The 20,911-nt window shown below is 36.8% G+C and overlaps 1 protein-coding gene and 1 long non-coding RNA gene across 11 annotated transcripts in view; one reads left to right on the top strand and one right to left on the bottom strand.

The window, feature by feature from the left end:
- Positions 1-20,911, top strand: part of LOC110450232 — a 153,430-nt gene that overhangs the window by 93,404 nt on the left and 39,115 nt on the right. For all 8 annotated transcript variants that reach the window (XM_021497673.1, XM_021497662.1, XM_021497643.1 and 5 more), the window contains exons 108-127: positions 1,900-2,030; positions 2,647-2,800; positions 5,325-5,546; positions 7,340-7,433; positions 7,689-7,806; positions 8,285-8,433; positions 8,954-9,087; positions 9,399-9,671; positions 10,194-10,478; positions 11,030-11,178; positions 11,688-11,829; positions 13,882-13,985; positions 14,524-14,730; positions 14,915-15,089; positions 15,435-15,709; positions 16,671-16,826; positions 17,562-17,790; positions 18,429-18,583; positions 19,249-19,557; positions 20,190-20,373. In XM_021497673.1, coding sequence (XP_021353348.1) covers positions 1,900-2,030; positions 2,647-2,800; positions 5,325-5,546; positions 7,340-7,433; positions 7,689-7,806; positions 8,285-8,433; positions 8,954-9,087; positions 9,399-9,671; positions 10,194-10,478; positions 11,030-11,178; positions 11,688-11,829; positions 13,882-13,985; positions 14,524-14,730; positions 14,915-15,089; positions 15,435-15,709; positions 16,671-16,826; positions 17,562-17,790; positions 18,429-18,583; positions 19,249-19,557; positions 20,190-20,373 — 3,645 coding nt within the window. The remainder of the gene's footprint in view (positions 1-1,899; positions 2,031-2,646; positions 2,801-5,324; positions 5,547-7,339; positions 7,434-7,688; positions 7,807-8,284; positions 8,434-8,953; positions 9,088-9,398; positions 9,672-10,193; positions 10,479-11,029; positions 11,179-11,687; positions 11,830-13,881; positions 13,986-14,523; positions 14,731-14,914; positions 15,090-15,434; positions 15,710-16,670; positions 16,827-17,561; positions 17,791-18,428; positions 18,584-19,248; positions 19,558-20,189; positions 20,374-20,911) is intronic.
- On the bottom strand, positions 281-11,155 carry LOC110450260. 3 transcript variants are annotated; one of them, XR_002462957.1, is made up of 5 exons: positions 11,068-11,155; positions 7,291-7,414; positions 3,087-3,127; positions 2,364-2,437; positions 281-403 (listed from the first exon to the last, which is right to left on the bottom strand). It is a non-coding gene; the product is annotated as an uncharacterized LOC110450260 (long non-coding RNA). The 3 variants fall into 3 exon arrangements; XR_002462958.1 differs by lacking the exon at positions 11,068-11,155 and adding an exon at positions 8,230-8,312; XR_002462959.1 differs by lacking the exons at positions 7,291-7,414; positions 11,068-11,155 and adding an exon at positions 5,360-5,441.

Raw genomic sequence — 20,911 nt, 5'->3', positions numbered from 1 at the left:
ATGTGACCATCTTCAATCTGATTTCAGTACAGTACATTTATTAGGGCCACACAATCAAGATATAGGTGTCTTTTAGTAATTATGGTGTCTGTCCATCTGTCCGTTCCAAACAATGGTATGTAGGAGCTAAACAAGAATGTCTGGCCTCAGAATAGAATTTCAGATTTTCCTAATTCAAGAATCATTGTATAAACCTTTTCCATACCTGCCAACCCCGGACATACCCCGGAAATAAAAAAAGAGGGTCATAGTGCGCGACGGCTTTTTTTCGCAACAAATATAAGAAAAAGAGATATTAAATTAGAACTTAAATATTTTAATGATGTTAAGTTACATTCAACATTCATTGAACTGTTCTTCCAGCAGATCTAGCTAATCCTCATCCACAATACCAAATTCAAAGCTGAAAAATAAAAAGGTTTGTCGACAACACAACTTATGAAATTAATTCATAATAATATATATGATACTTTGTTTCCACAGGCATTTTTTATGTCAATTAAAATGGTCCTGACAATAACATGTCCCATTCTGCTCATATAAAATACCATTTTGTTTCTGTCAATGAAAATGGTCCTGACAATAAGAAGTTGTACCCTACTCATATAAAATATCAGTTTTATACGAGTAGGGTTTGAACTCTTATTGTTAGGATAATTTTGATTGACAAAAACAAATCATCAAATGCCTGTGCGTGTGTTTGAATGTCTTAGTGTAACCCTCTTAGCCCCAAAGGCTGGGTAAGAACAACTTTAACTACTTTTCAAGGTCTCTTGTATTTATTCTCTCCAAAGAAACCTGTTAACAAAAAGATACGAAACTAAGACTCAGTTACAATATACATATACAGTTACTTTCACTTTACGAATACGATGGACATGACTACATATATATTATCACAGGTATTGTTATATCATTACATGAATAAACACTGAGTAAAATATATTATGAGACTTACCAGGGACCTGGGAAGGATATACACTGTCCGTCCTGCTCGGCAGCATAGTGTGAAGTGAATCAGGGTGGTGACGTGCGCGTACATATAGGACACACGGGGTGGCGTGAGTATGTAAATACTCGTGCAGTTCACTCTCTCACAACACTCCACGTTCAGGTTATGACACGAGTACGGGATAGACAACACGTGGACACTGTGTGACTTAGTGCAATGAGTACACCCTGTTACATTAGTAACGTTGTTTTAAGCACCAGATCAAACTGAAATATGCGATTTACAAAGACTAGAGCGCAGAATGCAGCGTTTGGTCCACGACCGCAGGACTTTATACACTAAAACTCATTTTCCTACGATATGTGAACAATTATCTTTTCTTTTAGCATTTCGTGTATACTATAGTCAGAGACGTATATGCAAGTCCCGAGCCGCAAGTCCCGATAATGACTTCTTTTTTCAAGAAGACATAATGTTACCTTCAAAATACAATCTATTCTACGTAAATACAATTGTAAAAACAACTCTATTATTTGTTAAAACACCTGACTAATGAGTTGCCAGCAAGTTCAGTAACAACGGTATTTGTATAAACATTTGGAAAACCCGTTCTAGTACGTATAAAAACAACTCGCAACTTACCTGTTGGTGAGAAATGAAAATAAAAAATAGATCGTCTTTCTTATGAAGAAGGATGGAAAAGTCTAGAGAATTCCGAGTGACTTCGGTAACTTCTAATATACGAAAAGATTCCGGGTGAAAACAGGTGAAATTGACGAAATCCGGGTCAAAATCGTAACCCGGCGGGTGAAGTTATAAAAGCGGGTGAAAGGCTAAAATCCCAGGTGTAACCCGACGAAATCGGGTCACTTGGCAGGTATGCTTTTCAGAAGTTGATATTCTTCAGAATATTTCTTTTGTTGATAGCTGAATCATTTAATTTATAGGCAAACCCAACATTCTGAGTATCTGGGCGAGGAACAAAGCAGGGATTATTGAAGGTGTGGCGTCCGGCTCTGTTGTGTTTGACAGTTCTGATCCACTAATGGGTGAAGTCACCTGTCCGGATTATGTACAGGTAAGTTCGGAAAACTTATTGATTTTTTTTTTCTCTGTCACTCTTTATACAAAAATGTGCACAAATATAGCAGGGTTTAACGGGAAAGTGAAAAGAGAGAGAAAAAACAAACGCTCATAAACAAAACAAGCACCCTCGCACCCACACTAAATATACATAATACCAAGTACCAGTGATGTACACGCTGACCCCGTCCTCATCCCTAAAACATTGACGAGTATATGCTGCTGAATTCTCAGGTGTTGTGTTGAATATCTTGAGTTTTTCTGCAATGACGGTATATTGACCTACTGTTTATAGTCTAATTCTCCGGTTTCATGTTGGATAGTTTACCTTGTTATACTGCCACCATCTGTCCTGCGAAAATTTGGCATTATAAGTTGGTTTGTTGATAAAATGAGGTACACCTATTAAGAAAAACAAAAAAAAGGGACCTTGAAATATTTTGGCTGTAAGTGAGTTGGCAAATGACATGGGACATTATATTGAGGTTTTACAGTATTTAAGTTTGTCTACAATGAGGTAACATTAAATTGCTGTTTTCTGTTGAATGCTCCGGTGTTGTGTTGAATATCTTGAGTTTGTCTATAACGACGTAAAATTTACTTTAATACAGTTGAATGCGCCGGTGCTGTGTACATGGACAGGCTTCTTTGACGAGGAAAGTGGCATAGACAGGTACCTCATCACCATGGGACAGATACAGGGCTCAGACGACATCTTCAACAATGGCGAGGTCGAAGGGAGCATCACCTCTTACTCAATTACAGGTAATTATAAACACTCTACTGGTTATGTTCTTGTAATTCATACCTGTATGAACCTCTCAGATATTGATTCATTATAGTAAATATTGAATTAAACTTGTCTGTAAATGTGTGGCAGATTTTAAATGTACATAAGATTGAGAGCAACTGACTAGGAAGTCAGGGATTGCGGATCCCTGGTGGAAGCACACTTCTCTCTTTCCTGTTACAGATGTAAGACATTATGTGGCTCTAGAAATAAAGTCATTAAAGTATCAGAAATGTGGACGTATGCAGCAGGAATAAATACCTTGTTTGATGTCAGCATGTTGAGCTACTTAGATTTTGGCCCTGAATTAGTAAATGTAAAATTGATTAAAATTTCCTGAACATTGAAATTTAACAAAAAGGGAGAAGAACCGTCGTTGGTCTAATTTAGGTAGGGTCCTTAAGTAGTGTGCTGGCTTGTAAAGTAATTGCTTGTAAGTATTATATAATCAAATCACTGGATTAATTCTACGGAGTTAAAAGCACAATTTTATTTATTTACACTGAAAATACATTGATATTCTTCTTATATTGACTAATTTTATACAAATTATTGAATTTCACTGATAATTTGAGTGTACATCCTTTTACCATTATCAATATCAGATAAAGTAACACACAGAGGAAACTGTTTTACATATTTTTAGGTCACCTGAGCTTTGCTCAAGTGACCTATTCTAATCGCTTTCCGTCCGTCGTGCGTAAACTTTTTTCATTTTCAACTTCTTCTCAAGAACCAGTGGATGGATTTTTTTCAAACTTGGTCAGAATCATCCTTGGTAGATGAGGCTACAAAATTATAAAATTGGGATTCCTACCCCAACCCCTGGGGCCAGGGCGGGGCCCCAAAGGGGAAAATTAACCAATATTTCCAAATTGTTCTCCTCCAGATTGAGAGGTACTACATTCATTTTCTCTGCATGGAAAGAAAATAATCAAGGGCTTAATTTAAATCATAAATTTCAGAACCCCCGATCTATCCGTTCTCCCTTGGAGAGGGGGTAAAGTTTACTATAGTTTATATAGGGAAATAACACTTTTGGGTATATTTTGACAACTTTCTGTAGGAAATTATTTTTACTTTGTGAGAATTATCCTTGGAGGAAGATGATTTCAAATTGTAAAATTGAGATTCCTACCCCAACCCCTGGGGCCAGGGCGGGGCCCCAAAGGGAAAATTAACCAATATTTCAAAAATCTTCTTCTTCAGACTCAGAGGTACTATACTCATTTTCTCTGCATCGAAAGAAAGATCATCAGGGGCTTTACTTAAATTGTAAATTTCACTCCCCCCCAGTTATTCGTTCTCCCTTGGGGAGGGGGTAAAGTTTACTATAGTTTATATAGGGAAATAACACTTTTCGGTATATATTTTATCCATTTTCAGCAGAAAATTACTCAAACTTAGTCAGAATCATCTTTGGTGAATGAGAGTATTACTTTGTAAAATTGGGATTCCTGCCCCATCCCCAGGGGCTAGGGCGGGGCCCCAAAGGGAACATTTATCAATATTTTCGAATTCTTATCCTTTGATGACATGACAAGTATTGTATTTCACTTAGTTTACATGCTGATTTCCACATCACATCTAAACAATAAAATAAAACTACCAGTACCTATGATATAACTCAGGTGACCGCTAAGGCCCTTGGGCCTCTTATTTGTGAATGTGAACATGTTGAAAGATTATGGAACCTGCTTGAAAATGGGATATTTTTGAAAACAGCTGTGTAACTGTTTATTAGCTTTACAAAACAAGAGATTCTCTTTGGTAAACATGGTAAACAATATCAAGGGCAAAATCTAATTGTGTTGATCGTAAAGCATTACATTTACAAACAGCGTGTGAAAGGTGACATGTTATATATAGAAAGTGTTAAGAAAGATATTAAGAATTACTATAATACTGAAAAAAATATATCTACATGATAAACTGGTGGCATTCCATCAAAGATGGAGACTACTATCAAATTTAGTGATAGAAATCTAGTAACCTGTATACTTAATCAGTTCATGCTAACGTTGTCTAAATTCCCGCTTAAATGTAAGTACAGTATGGTCAAACCTCATAATTTTGAACTCGGACGACTTAAAACAACTTCTAAACTAAAAGTTGAGGCTCATTTTGTTGTCTAACTATTCTAAATGTTAAGGCATGAAAACTTTTCTGCGAGTGAATCGTCCGTTTTTGAGATGGTGAGGTGCAGCTGAATACTTTATTATCTTGTATAACATATAACAGATCCGAGAACCACTTGTTATATTAAGAACCAATTCATTCCAAGAAGTGAGGTAGTGTGAGTGAAAGTTGTGTCCTTGTAATGTGTATTGTATATTGTACATATATGTGAAAAATGCAAATAAAAAACTGTTCCAAAAGAAATTTATATATATCGGATAAAGTAGGAAAGAGTTACTAATTAAATTAGATTGTAAACTTTAATATTTCTTGATATCAGTATCTTTGGAAATGATTTAACTTTCCTTTGGTCTGTGACAGGTCTAGGCAGTAAGCTGAAGCATGGTGGCACTTACTTCGTCACTGTAACAGCTATCAACAAGGTTGGACTGGAGGTATATGCCTTCTCTAACGAGATTGGAATCGACAGAACGCCGCCCGTGGCTGGTCTGGTGGTGGACCTCCACACCGTTTACCGGGTAGACGCCACCAGTACTGACAATACTGTAGCTTATAACAGGAAAGTCTGCACGACCACTGAAGGTAAGTATTGTAGGGTTCCATACTTTTGTTAATGAATAATGATACTTTGATAGGCGGTCAGCAACTGAATTGTATTGCTTACTTGCAAACCTCATGGGAGAAAAACCATGTGGCAAAATAAAAACAAAATCTTAAAAAAGGACTTAGGTGTGTACAATGACAAATTTGATAAATTATATCATAAAAAAGAACACAATTAAAACTGTCCTATGCCAAAAAGCAGTTATAGGGTGGGGTACTCAATAGATTTCAAATGTCAAAAACATTAGGATGGAAAAAATGGAAGTCTCCCTCAAAAATATAGAAAAAGTATGAAATTGTCATGTTAATTGATACTTCACATGCTGATTGATACATAACGCTATCATCATCCCTTTATTCTGATCCAGTGTAATCCTATTAATATCATCATCCCTTTATTCTGATCCAGTGTAATCCTTTTAATATAATCATCCCTTTATTCTGATCCAGTGTATTTCTATTAATATCATCACACCTTTATTCTGATCCAGTGTAATCCTATTAATATCATCATCCCTTTATTCTGATCCAGTGTAATCCTATTAATATCATCATCCCTTTATTGTGATACAGTGTAATCCTATTAATATCATCACCCCGTTATTCTGATACAGTGTAATCCTATTAATATCATCCCTTTATTCTGATCCAGTGTAATCCTATTTATATCATCACCCCTTTATTCTGATCCAGTGTAATCCTATTAATATCATCACCCCTTTATTCTGATCCAGTGTAATCCTTTTAATATCATCACCCCTTTATTCTGATACAGTGTAATCCTATTAATATCATCACCCCTTTATTGTGATCCAGTGTAATCCTATTAATATCATCACCCCTTTATTGTGATCCAGTGTAATCCTATTAATATCATCACCCCTTTATTCTGATACAGTGTAATCCTATTAATATCATCACCCCTTTATTCTGATCCAGTGTAATCCTATTAATATCATCACCCCTTTATTGTGATACAGTGTAATCCTATTAATATCATCACCCCTTTATTGTGATACAGTGTTATCCTATTAATATCATCACCCCTTTATTGTGATCCAGTGTAATCCTATTAATATCATCATCCCTTTATTGTGATCCAGAGTAATCCTTTTAATATCATCACCCCTTTATTGTGATCCAGTGTAATCCTATTAATATCATCACCCCTTTATTCTGATACAGTGTAATCCTATTAATATCATCACCCCTTTATTCTGATACAGTGTAATCCTATTAATAGCATCACCCCTTTATTCTGATCCAGTGTAATCCTATTAATATCATCACCATGTATGGTGGTACAGTGCATTCCACAAGTCACCACTACTTCATATAGAAATTTCTCAACCAGTTCAGTGACATCATTCCGGAAACTTCATCATTTGTTAACAGATTTTGATCAATCTTTATACAAAGGTCAAGTGTGTGCAAATACTTTGAATGAATCCTATACAGGAACGAACGATTAAGGTTACTGTTGCTATTTGTAGAAATTTCTCAAAAAATGACTTTAACTAATTCACCCCTGAAGACACTTTTGAACTCTTCTAATTCAAAGGTTGGAATAGTTCATTATGAAATTTCTGTGGTAAATGAGTGTATTTACTTTGCAGCATTTCCATCTATGTCTTGCAGACATTATCTAATTTAAGCTAGTGAATTGCGAATATAGTGTAATTGTTAAGAAATCTTGTGTTCAAAAACAATGACAGAGACCTACTGTGTTAAATGACCGTGGAGATGATCCTGTATGTATATTTTCTGTACAGACTGCCTGGCCCTGGATGCTGTTTGTACTGAGTCGCTGACATCACTGTCTGTCACCTGGCAACCATTTTCTGACCCTGAATCCAAAATTGTGAGGTAAGTAGAAGGAACAGTTAAAGGCATTTTACCTATGCTATTTGCTTTGTATTTTGACTGTCGGGCGTTCAGAAATTCATGTTGATTTCTAATACGTCGGAAAAGTGACTAGTACAAATATTTTAAAAATCTATGAGAGATACACAAACAAGAATTTGTGAAGTTTATAATTTATAAAGCAAGAAAGAGTTTATAATTTATAATTTATAAAACAATAGTTATAATTTCAAAATGAAATATGGTTTGTATTTACAGACACCAGATTGCCGTGGGTACGACCCCTGGTGGAGGTCAAGTGAAGCCTTTCTTTGATATACCTAACGAGGCCAAGCACTACACTGTCAGTGGCCTTAACCTGCTGAACCACACACAGGTATGCTACACCACATCGGTGTCACAGTTAGTATTTCTGGGTACATTAATTTGTGTTAAAGATTTGAAATACTTACAATACACATTATATATTATAAAGGTTTTCTTATTAATGATATCATATTTTAAAGCTTCCAATATTATTTTTGAGACAAAGCATTTGCAGAATTGTTCTGTTTTCCAACACATAAATGTAAGGAATTCTGCAGGCTTCCTTTTGTTTAAATGTAGAGCAAAAACTTTAGGTACTTGGTATGTTGAATTTGGAATTTTTAACAAATGCTATTTGTGAAGACACTTAATCTTTATTGCCATGTTTAGTCAGAGTTATAAGCCACTTGATGGATCTTTAACCCACAGCATTCTGGGAAATGTTGGTAGTGTGGGTACTAAGTTGGGTGTTTTAGAGGTGGCTTATACTGACCTGTATAAAGGTAGAGTGAACACAGTATGTTACAGTAGAATTGTCTTTATTACAGCTATTTGTGTCGGTGAAAGTCATCAATGGTGCAGGATTAACCACAGTAGCTACATCAAATGGCATCTACATGTCCTATCTCAGCCAGGGATTACCTCCCCTTGGTCCTGTGGCGGTCGTCGACACTGTGGAAAATTCCATCGGAGATGTGTATGTTTTTAAACATTTTCTGGTTATTTTGTAGGTCACCTGTAACAAAGCCCTATATGACTTATTGTAATTGGCTTTTGTCTGTTGTGGGTCCTTTAAATATACATTGTTTTAACTCTTTAACCCTTTCATCCCTATGCAACTGTAGTAGACTCTACCATGCATTGATCTGGATGAGTCCTTTATGGTCTACAGTGGTGAAAGGGTTAAACCCAAGGCACTGAACCAATTTAACTAAAATGTTAAGAAACCTTTCCATAAGAACATTGTGAATTGTGCAGACCTCACGCCCCCCGTACTCCCCACCTTTCCCCTGGGTCAACAGTTCAACAGGACATCTCTCAATGAAACTTTGTATACATGATCTTTTCTTCATGCAACTATGCACCTCATTCTTCTTCTGAATGGTATTAGTCTATTGTAACTAGAATTTAGTCATAAAGAGGTGTTGGGGATATCAATTAGCATGCAGTTTATAGATTCAATTACTGACAAATCATGAATTAATCTTTGTTGATAGGAATTTTCAGACAGATTTGGCAACTATCCGAGCAGAGTGGGATGTCAGTGGTGACCCGTGTCCCGTCCTTAGTTATCACTGGCAGATAGAACGGATAGACGGAGTAGTCATTATGTCATATCTGGACATGCAGAGTAAGTTAACAATTAATTCATTTTTTGGTTTTTTTATATCAAATTTCAAAGCACTTGAATTAATAAACTATAGTATGTCACCTTATGAATATATATGATAATATTTGTCTTACAAACTCTTCAAAAAAAATATTCAAAATGAGCATTGTTTATACAGATCAAATGTCACAATACTTCTATAATTGGATACTGACCAACTTCAACAATTTGAAGAATATTTTCTCTTAGATTTTCTGCTGTTCTGCTTGACTTATAGGTCAAAACAAAAACAAAACAAAAACATTTTCAAATAATTTGTGAATTATCTACAGCCCAGACAGTTGGTGTAAATGATGGACTACAAATGCAGGACAGAGAAATGTACTTCTCTAAAGTAAGGATCACCAATGCCCTCAATTACACCTACGTTATACGGTCTGACGGCGTCACCATTCAACAAGATCCTCTACTTCCGGGTAAAGTGTTCGACGGTGGCATCACTGGTTATGACCTGAACTTTTTACCGTCGAGGATTACCGTCGCCGCCAACTGGATGGGCTTTGGTCAGCCAGCTGACTCTCTCATACAAGTAGATGTTAAATCAGGTAATATGCAATATGTATAAAGTTATCCCAGTTCTGCATAAAACCTCAGATTATAATTTAGGCACTGCTATCACTCCTCAATTTACGCAACAAAATTTGACAGCTGGTATATTATGGAATTTGTCAGACAGAGTTTGTTCACTGCTAACATTCTATGTAATTCAATAAGAATAAGGTAACGTAATTTCTTGCGTATGACTCGTGGGTTATACATTTTTTACCTTGAAAAATGCCCTCTGCAGGCTTTCTAAAGAAGCGACCAATGTGACAAAATGTTTTCAAAAAGCCATAAAAACGGGGGCTATGCAGTATGTTTAAAATCCATTTTTTTTTTACATCTTCAAATATAAACAAAACACAACAAAACTTGAGAAATTCTCCAGATTTCTATCTTGAAATGTTAATTCATATTACGGCCCAGTATTACTGTATATCAGGAATTGTTCACTGCAGATTAGTTTTCGCCTTTTTATGGTCCACCAGACAATGATTTACTGTAACACTTTATTTTCTATACTACAGGTAACCCTGGTCTACAAGAAGGCAACGATTTAGAACAGGATCGCAATCAGCTTGTGTCCTTTTACGAGATTGCCATAGGAACGGATCGAAGATTTCCAAACACCCGAGACAATGTTGTACCGTTCACAAACGTCGGTCCAAATACAACTGTGACCTTGTACGACCTTGATCTTACCCCAGTGACGGCAGTGTATTATGTTACAGTGAGGGCAACTAGTACATCTTACTCTGAAGCTACCGTCACATCTAACGGCTTTAGAGTGGGATATGATAGCGCAATAATTCGTAAGTTGATAAACAGTTAATCTGAAAGACATTACGATTCCATCATAACTATAACTTTTAAATGAATTTTTATCCTTAAAAATAATTAGAGACATATTATGGTGTGGTACATTCTTAGTCCGGTAATAATATACCATTGCAACAAACCCTTCAGATTCCATCCAATTTCTATCAAAAGTGGTAAAATTCACCACCAACACTATATACAAATGATACCAAATCCTATCTGTAAATTTATAAAATTCAATCCCACATGCATGTTGCTATGATTTTGTGAGTTTGAACTCTCCCTTGCTAAGACAAGGATGAGCATATATATTTAAGCTTGATCCTGTTTGTATTTCTCCTGACATTATATATTTCTCTTGAACTTGACCTGTTTCTATGTTTTCTTATCCTAACCCAATTTCTTTCCATGACCTTGACCTGCATATTATTTGACCCTGTTTCTATTTCTCTTAACCTTGACCTATGTATTATTTGATCCTGATTCGATTAAATTCTCCTGAAATTGACCTTGTTCATATTTCTCTTGATCTTGCCTGTTTTAGCTGGGGAAATTGTGCTTGCAACATATGTAAGTACATACCAGTACCTGGATTCACAGTGGGAGGAATTCACATCAAATCTGGACATTCTCATGTACTACGTGGCCGTATCCAACAACTCTGATGCCAACAACACTGACTGTAAACTGTATGTAAGTAAAATGGTCAGCTCTCCATCATGTGTACCAACAAACTGTATGTAAGTAACATGGTCAGCTCTCCATCATGTGTACCAACAACACTGACTGTAAACTGTATGTAAGTAACATGGTCAGCTCTCCATCATGTGTACCAACAACACTGACTGTAAACTGTCTGTATGTTTAATGGTCAGCTCTCCATCATGTGTACCAACAACACTGACTGTAAACTGTATGAAAGTAAAATGGTCAGCTTTTCATCATGTGTACCAACAACACTGACTGTAAACTGTATGTAAGTAAAATGGTCAGCTCTCCATCATGTGTACCAACAACACTGACTGTAAACTGTATGTAAGTAACACGGTCATGAGCTTACTATTTCCGCTGTGTGTAAATTACATGTTCATTTTGTAAAACAGTGGGGTGTTCTTAGATACTTATTTACATGTCACCTCAGATTACATTTCTGTGATTTTGTGACCTATTTTGTAATGCCAGTGATATGATGTTGGTTGTAGATTGAGGGAGGAAGGGCCACAGAGCAGGTGAAGCTACAGCTGTTTACAGAGTTTAATGTGACCAACTTAGGCAAAAATTCCTTCACGAAGATACAGCCCCTAAACCTGACGCAGGGCGAATCCTACTTCCTCTTCGTCATGGGTGAGTTATTGTCATGATATGGTGCAAGGCATACAATATACGTAATATCCATGCATGCAGGCATGTTTACATTATAATTTCTTGCTTGGTTTATGTTAGACAGTATCTATACCACCAATATAATACTGTTATCAAGTAATTAAACAAAAACAAATCTGCCACGAAACATTGGTACAGTGACATATGTATTCTTTGCCAAACCCTACCCCTGGTAAAAAAAAAACAGCACAACAAACATACTGATTGTTCACAACGCACAAACGATGCCATTAACTCATATTTCACCATCATGATTACAAAACAATCAACTTTACAAATCTTACAATCATTTTTTGAACCATCTGAACTGACAATCCTAACTCAAAACATAAATCAAAGTCTGCATTTCCTTGATACATGTATACAAAATATTAATTCAATATTAAAACGGTTTTATAAACTTGATAAAAAAAATGATAAAATTGATCTGACCAGCTCTCACTTGTGTGTTGCCTGAAATGCCCCGGCAGCCACATATACCTCAGGCTACCGCCACCTGGTGGTCAGCCTGGCAGAGAAAGTAATTTTTCACGCTAATTCCGGTGTCAACCATGCAAAACATGATATATTTTGAATTGATGTTCTGCTTTATAAATGTGTATGATTCAACTTTGGGCTAGGATAAAGAAACTTTCATGTTTCTATTGTGGTGGCAAAGCGGTCAAAATACATGGTAGGTTGTTTGAGGGAAAGAAGACAAAATGAATGCATATCCCACTTATTTACCAACCTCTGGTGCCCTTATGAAAAAAAATATGCTAATTATACTGTTTCTGTTTTTGTGAAATTTCTTTGTATTATTGTACTGTTAGTGTTTTGTGAGTTGTCTATGTGTTATTGTACTATTACCGGTTTTATGAGGTTTATTAGCTCACCTGGCACGAAGTGCCAAGTGAGCTTATGCCGTGGCGCGGCGTCCGTCGTCCGTCCGTCCTCGTCCGTCAACTTTTCCTTTAAACAACTTCTTCTGAAGAACGGACAGGCCGAGAGTCATGATATTTGGCTGAAAGCTTCGTTGGTAGGAGCCCTACAAAGTTTGAGAATGAAAATGACCTTGACCTTCTTTCAAGGTCACAGGGGTCAAATGTGTCAAACACTTCAAACGACTTCTTCTGAAGAACTGAAAGGTATATAATCTTTATATTTGGCTGGTGGCTTCCTGGGATAGAGCCCAACAAAGTTTGAGAATGAAAACTAGTTTGACCTACTTTCAAGGTCACAGGGGTCATATATGTCAAAAGCTTCAAATGACTTCTCCTGAAGAACTGAAAGGTATAGAATCTTTATTTTTGATTGAGGTCTTCCATGGATAGAGCCCGACAAAGTTTGAGAATGAAAATGACCTTGACCTTCTTTCAAGGTCACATGAGTCAAATGTGTCAGACACTTCAAACGACTTCTTCTGAAGTACTGAAAGGTATATAATCTCTATATTTGGCTTGTAGCTTCCGAGGAAAGAGCAGAACAAAGTTTGAGAATGAAAATGACCTTGACCTCCTTTCAAGGTCACAGCATTCGAATATGTCAAACAGTTCAAACAGCTTTTTCTGAAGAATTAAAAGGCATAAAATTATAATATTTGGCTGGTGACTTCCTGGGATAGAGCTCACCAAAGTTTGCAAATGAAAATGACCTCAACCTACTTTAGAGGTCAAAGAGGTCAACAACATTTTAATGGATTTGTTTTTGAGAACTAAAAGGAATGGATTCATAAGATTTGGCTGGTAGCTTTTTGGAATAGAGCTAACCAATTTGAGAAGGAAAATGACATTGACCTACTTACAAGATCACAGGGAAAAATATGTCAGCAACTTCTGAAGAAGAATCAAAAAGCATAGAATCTTATCATAATATTTTGCTGGTAGTTTCAACAGATGGAGCCAACAAAGTTTGCGAGGGAAATATTTTTAGTGCAATATAATATTTAATGAGAATATTTTGCTATGACTGCTTAAATATTCAGGTGAGCGATACAGGCCCTCTTGGACCTCTTGTTTTACATCTCTGTTACAGCCACTGACAAATCTGGGCAGTGTGCTATGACTATGACGGAGTTCACTACAGATACGACACCTCCAACCATAGGGCGCATGAAGGCTGGCATATTCTATGATATGGTAATTGTTTTTACTTGTGTGATGTCTCATTATCCCTGCAGCCATTTGATTTTGCAGCTTAATTTCACATTTCATTTGATTAATGAATTGCAAAAAAAAAAAAATTACATGAAAACAATGTTATTTTTTCACCTAAAATCATATTTCCTCTGGATAAATAAAGAGAATAAATTCAAAATAATTTAAGACTGTAAAAATCAGAGATCTTATTTAGACAATATAATATTACTATTAAATTGTTAATGATATTGAAACCTCTGTGTCATATGTAATCAGGGTTGTTATTTCTCCATTAGATATTGTATATATCATGTAACAGTTTTATTGAAACATTTGTTATAATTCTTTATTTCTTTAACGAGAATTGCATACAGCCCGGAGGCTACTTGATGCTTTCCTTGAAACATTTGACCACATGAAGAAGAAAACTCACATATGTCTGAACAGAAATGAATATAAAATGTTACATGTATTATGTTACTAGTACTTTTGCGATGGATATGAGAAACAGAAACTTAAACTTGTTCTGTCATTCTAGCCTGTGTCTTACACAAATGACAACAAATCAATCACGGTGGAGTGGGAAGGTTTTGAGGATCCCGAGTCGAACATCACCAGTTACTCCCTGGCATTGTACAAGTATGCCTCCTGTACAGTCACAGATAACACAGAAATTCTCGTCATGGATTGGATAGCGCTCTCCAAAAATAATTCAGAATTTACTCTCGTAGACCTGGAGCTAAAGGTTAGTACAAATGTATGTCCTAAAATTTCCCCGAATTTTCTACTGTAGGGTTTCCATGACTTTTTGAGCTAATCTGAATTCAACAACTGACCCAAGGACACATAATTATAGAATTTATGTCTGAAGGGGAAGTGTTGCTAGCCTGTATATCATGATTTATACTGTATATGATATTTCTCCGCAGCCTAACATCCCATACCTGGTGAAGTTGAAGGTCACTAATGGTGCTGGTCTGTCTGTTACGATCAGCAGCCCGCCGTGTTTGTATGACAAATCTGTCCCTACATCAGGGAGAGTGTCGGATGGACTCGACTTCCAGTTTGATGGCGTCTGGTTTGATAGAAAGACTTCAATGACAGGTCTGTAGTTTTGGCTAAAGTCACAAAGTCAGGGTTGTCCTTCTTATAATTAAACTAGAGAAAATAGCATTATTAGGAGTAAAGTATAAGTAATATGAAATGCACACAAATTGAGCAACAGAATTCTGTTTAAACCTAGTTGGCTGACTTTAGATATTGTCTATTGTGTAAGATAATGGTGTGTTGCACTGTAGAAAGTTCTCAAGGAAATCTGACACCCAAAGAGAGTTCACCTCAAATCATTTCTGATGCTGCTAGAATATTAATATGGTCTGTTCTGTGTTGTTATGCATATATTTCATATATCCATTAAATACGTGAGATCATCGTTTGTATCCTATCCAGGTTCCTTCCTACACCTTGCCAGTCCTAGCGCCTTGAATTGTCCGCTACGCGAAATAGGCGTGGCCTCTGCCGCGGGATGGTATAAAATGGAACAGAATGGATTCAAGGATCCGACTTGTGTGGAGTGGAGTTTGTCTCAGAAGGCTGGCTATGTCATCAAGGACGTGTTTGACGATATTGTTACCCTAAAAGTGGCCAGGGATTCCAAAGAAGAAAAGGTCAACGCTGGTATCTACTACAGGAGTGCTGATATGGAAAATGGAGGGGAATATCAGGTCAGTGGAAGTCAAAGATGATAAATTTAAAGTGTCAGGCCACTCAAGATAATACAAATGTTAACAGCCACTGTCAATCTGGGTACCTCCCATTGTCAAGCAAGTGTTTAACCCTTTCACCACTATAGACCATCACGTCTCATCCAGAAGAATGTATGGTAGAGTCTACTGAAGTTACCTAGGGGTGAAAGGGTTAAGGGAATGTATAGACCACACCCTCCTAGTGTGTAAGCCTGCTTGAACTTTCCTGATCGTATGTAACCATATATGTATGTCATCCCTTGATTGTTAAGTGTCCTTAGGATCCCTGTACCACTTCCAAAAACTGTGACTAAGTATTGGTATATATAGCTTCGCTAAATAATTTCTGAAAAGAAAATCATACCTTGTAGGACGTTTTGAGTAATAATAGAGATGAAATAAACAAAATACAATCAACAACTGAGTGTAAAATGTCAGCGGGGCTGGACTTGGATTCCAACCCTGGACCTTAGCTTGTTATACTAACACTCACACTGATTGAGCAACCAGGTCAACAGAAGTGTCCTGACCCTTATATCCAAACAGAAGTTAAGGGGAGGTTACTATATATAGAAAAAAAGACACAATGCATTGGGGCAGGGACCCTAAGGAGGGACTGTAAAGAAAATTTGAAAGTGTATGATTGACTATAGAACATTTCCATATTTATTTTTGACCACGGAACGAAAATGTCCTTCAAAAAAGTCTCTAACAGTGCCTTTGAGTGCTAAGAAACAGTAAAACCTTTCTTTAGCCAAATTGTAGCATTAGTAAGAAATTTGAAAATACATTGAGGGGAAGGCATAAAGGAATTGTTAAAAAAAGGAGGGGGAGGGGAGGTTGAAATATGTTTCTGGTGAAAACCAGTAAGATATGTGATGTGTGTTATAGGTGATTTACTTTACCGAACTTTTAACATACAATGGTATGTGTTGTTTAGGTGATGCTGAAGGCAGCTGGAGGTGGTGGTAAGGCTGTGACGGAGATCCTGTTCTGGGACGGACCAGTCGGTCAGATAGCCACACTGGATTACTATGAGGAACCAGACTGGACAACAGGACTGTGCTCTTGTTGTCTTATTGATCCTCCTCCAGCGGTAAGACATACAACACCATTACTGCATCCCGAGGGAAATTACACACACTGTTTGTACTAGTATGTTCATATAGATTTGGAGACAATCATTTCGAACTTTGTTCAAGGTGTGATCTAGAGGTATTTATGTAACAGAGGACATTTTTTTAATGCCTTCATTAGGAGTCGAATCTGGAACCTCTGGTTTACTAGTCTTACGCTCTACCAAATGAGCTACAGAGAAATTTTCCCAAGTCAAGTCTGTAGGAAGCAGTTAGTATTCTACAATGGTGACATGTATGTGTGGCAGATTTGGGTGTCTGATCTAGAAATGTGTTGGAAAGATATAGATCTGACAGATTGCAAGTAAATGTATCATGTAGACTACTGCTATAAGGTTTGAAGGTTCTGGGTTTGATCACTGAGGTATGGTGTATCTCTTCTATGCTCTTGTTATGAGCAGGATCGTGTTATATGCGGAACTTATAAGTGATTATCTCCCCTTGTACATAACTTATAAGTGATTATCTCCCCTTGTACACGACTTATACCTGACTATCTCCCCTTGTACATAACTTATAAGTGATAATCTCCCTATGTACATAACTTTTGACTGATTATCTCCCCTTATACATAACCTATACTTGATTATCTCCCCATGTACACGACTTATACCTGATTATCTCCCCTTGTACATAACTGATACCTGATTATCTCCCAACGTACATAACTTATAATTGATTATCTCCCCTTGTAGGACTGTACCTGTGATTGTCCCTACTACCTACAACAGAACAATCTGACCGCAGTCCCCGCGGCCAGTGTAATCACCACCACTCTAGCCCCTACAACAACTATCATAACCACAAGCTCTGCCTACGCCGTCATCGACAGTGACACTGCTGTGGATGGTACTAATGCAGTAGACACCAGTTGTCCCCTTACGCAAAGGTCATGTGCAGTACAGGTTCACACCGAGGACCAAGGTATGTCACATTTGTCATGATACAGAGGTTTCGGGGGGTACAGGTTCACACCGAGGACTAAGGTATGTCACATTTGTCATGATACAGAGGGTTTGTGGGGTACAGGATCACACCGAGGACCAAGGAATGTCTCATTTGTCATGATACAGAGGTTTCGTGGGGTACAGGTTCACACCGAGGACTAAGGTATGTCACATTTGTCATGATACAGAGGTTTTGTGGTGTACAGGTTCACACCGAGGACCAAGGTATGTCTCATTTGTCATGATACAGAGGTTTTGTGGGGTACAGGCTCGCACCGAGGACCAAGATGGTGCACATAACACGGAGGTTATTTGTATGTAGGTTCATCACAAAAACAAAAGTACAAAATGTTGGTCCTGACGTACAAAGTCAAGTGAGTTAGGAAGTAGTCAAGATATTTTGTCTGACGTAAACAACTTGATGTTGCTAACCACTGATTTTTGACTAGAAACCATTAAGCTATATATAAAAACATGCACTAGACATCACTTCCTGCCATCTGTAAATGTTACAAGCACTAAACAATACTTGCTTGTAGCCGTACTTCTGACAAGCTTCTAGACAACATTGAATGGTACCTGAATCGTCAAATAACACCAAACTATTGTTTTCAGCAAGAGGATTTAAAAACCAACTTGTAATCTGGTGTCGAGACTTCAATAATACGGATCAGCTAAGCAAGACACAATTTGATCTGACCTTTAACCCCTCCACCAGCTACCATACCTATCAAGTGAACTTTGAGGGTGTTAAAGAGGAAGCTGTGTCGGTAAGGACCTTTTTTAGAGTATTCTGTAACATATGTATTCAGTTGACAATAGTGGTAAATTTAATGACATCATACAAGATCATTTTGAAAATTAAATTCAAACAAAATATTTGGAACAAATAGAAGGATTACTCTTGGTCAAACCTGTCTTAAATGTGCATTTCTGGTTCTCCTGTTAATGCTAGCCATGATGTCAGCTGTTTAAGACAGGTGGTTGCTCAATTTCAGTTCCATTTACATTAACAAATTTACATTGACCAAAATTTAAGTAGTTATTCCAAATTAAATAATATGCCAATGTTGTACAACAACTTTTGTATTATTATCACGTGTATACGTGTATTATTTTCACGTGTATTATTAATATTTATCATTTTAGTAATACAAAAAAATGCACATGAATTATCCCAATACATGTACTCTTAACATCAGTAATATAATTGCAAGTTTGCCTTAAAGTTACAGATAATTTAGTTCATTACAAGATGTTAAAACAGAGAACTGTTCGATGGTTATGACAGCTGTAAGTCAAGTAATGTAAAACCAGTGACAGTTAAAATTGTCCCTCAAAATTAACATTGTTTGTTTACATTTCAAATAACTACCTTCTTGTTCAAATTATTTCTTGCTTCTGAAATTTTAAATTCTTTCTCTTTGACCAACAGACCCAGTGGTGTATGCGTGTGTTTGTGGACTCGGAGTATATGACAGAGCTGTGTGGTATCCCAGAATTCTCTGTCGACACACAATTGGTTTTCCATGTGTACAACAAGAACAACTATGTCCCACCAATAGTCTCGACCTTTGAACCCTGGTCCGCCAAAGCTTACATCAAGGACCTCATTATGCCTCCAGAAACTGGTTCCCTCTGTCGCTACGGAATCCCATTCAGGGGGGCAACCGACCCGATTCTTCGCTACGAGGCTGGCGTAGGAACAACCAAACTGGGCACTGAAGCAGAACCATTCAGCGTGGTATGGTGTTGCATTGGTTCTTGCCTGTTTTAAAATGATACATTAATTCAATATTCTGTCAATAGACCTTTACTTATATGTACTTCAAATTGCATTGACTGACATAGTATTTTGATTATGACATCAATACTAGATTTAGACATCTTTCCTTTGATGCCCCTTAAACCCTATAGCAAGGTCAACATAAATTGAATTAATATGAGGTGCAATCAACATGATCAAATTGTTATAGAACTTTTGGTTTTTGATGTCTAGATATGATAGTATTCTGGTATTTGGGCAAACAGCGGTGTACTATCTAAGCTCAGCTTCAACGATTGGCCTGGTATGATTCCCAAAAACTATTATTATATCTAATGAATAAAAGCACTATAACAATGTTAAAACTGTCTGTAGTGAATACCCGACAGTTTAATTAACCTTATAAAATTAATTGATTACACTTTATTGATACTTTGTAATAATTCTTGAATACAAATCAATACTTTATACTATTTATTGAATACAGAGTGATTATTTTTACTACTTTTTGAATACATATTGATACATTGAAATACTTATTGAATACAAATTGATACATTGTAATACTTATTGAATACAAATTGATACATTGTAATACTTATTGAATACAGATTGACACGCCTTGCATCCCCTGCTTTGGTGAGTGTTCACGGTACAACTGTGATCCCACCTGTAACCCTGAGGATCATACACTCAAAACCTTCACTCTCACCAACCTCACCCTGGAACCTAAGTTGTATGTCCTAAATGAGACAGGACATGGCCGACTAGAGGATGTCACCTACTATCTCACAGGTTATAATTGTTTTTTAAAAATCGCAGGTATATTAGCATACAATTGTATATAGCTTATCTTCCCAACTAAAAAGTTTTTAACTTCTGACCTTTGAAAACAAGTTTGTACAGTTGTTTTGATATTCCATAATATTACATTATATTCCCATAACTTGACACTAACTTTCATCTTGAGCCTAAAGGAGGGGCTAGTTAATGAACTGTAACTGTGAAGTGAAATCTACCTGTTTGTACAAAAGAGCTGTACTAATATTCACGGATTCACTGTAGCTACAAACACTATGAATGTCAACATGTAAAGAGAAAATTAGGTGACCCTCAATATTTTGTACTAGTCTGTAACAACAGTACAAAGGGTTTCATATTTTTAGGTCACCTGAGACAAAGTCTCAAGTGACCTATTGCGATCGCCTTTTGTCCGTCGTCGTCCGTCGTGCGTCCGTAAACAATTTACATTTTCGACTTCTTCTCCAAAACCCCTGAACCAATTTCAATGAAATTTTGCAGGGACCTTCCATGGACAAAGGTCAACAAAAAT

Source organism: Mizuhopecten yessoensis, unplaced genomic scaffold (genome assembly GCF_002113885.1).
Source record: "Mizuhopecten yessoensis strain PY_sf001 unplaced genomic scaffold, ASM211388v2 scaffold523, whole genome shotgun sequence".
Lineage (NCBI taxonomy): Eukaryota > Metazoa > Mollusca > Bivalvia > Pectinida > Pectinidae > Mizuhopecten > Mizuhopecten yessoensis.
The sequence above is the reverse complement of the archived record's forward strand: the minus strand, read 5'-3'. Positions and strand labels throughout refer to the sequence as shown.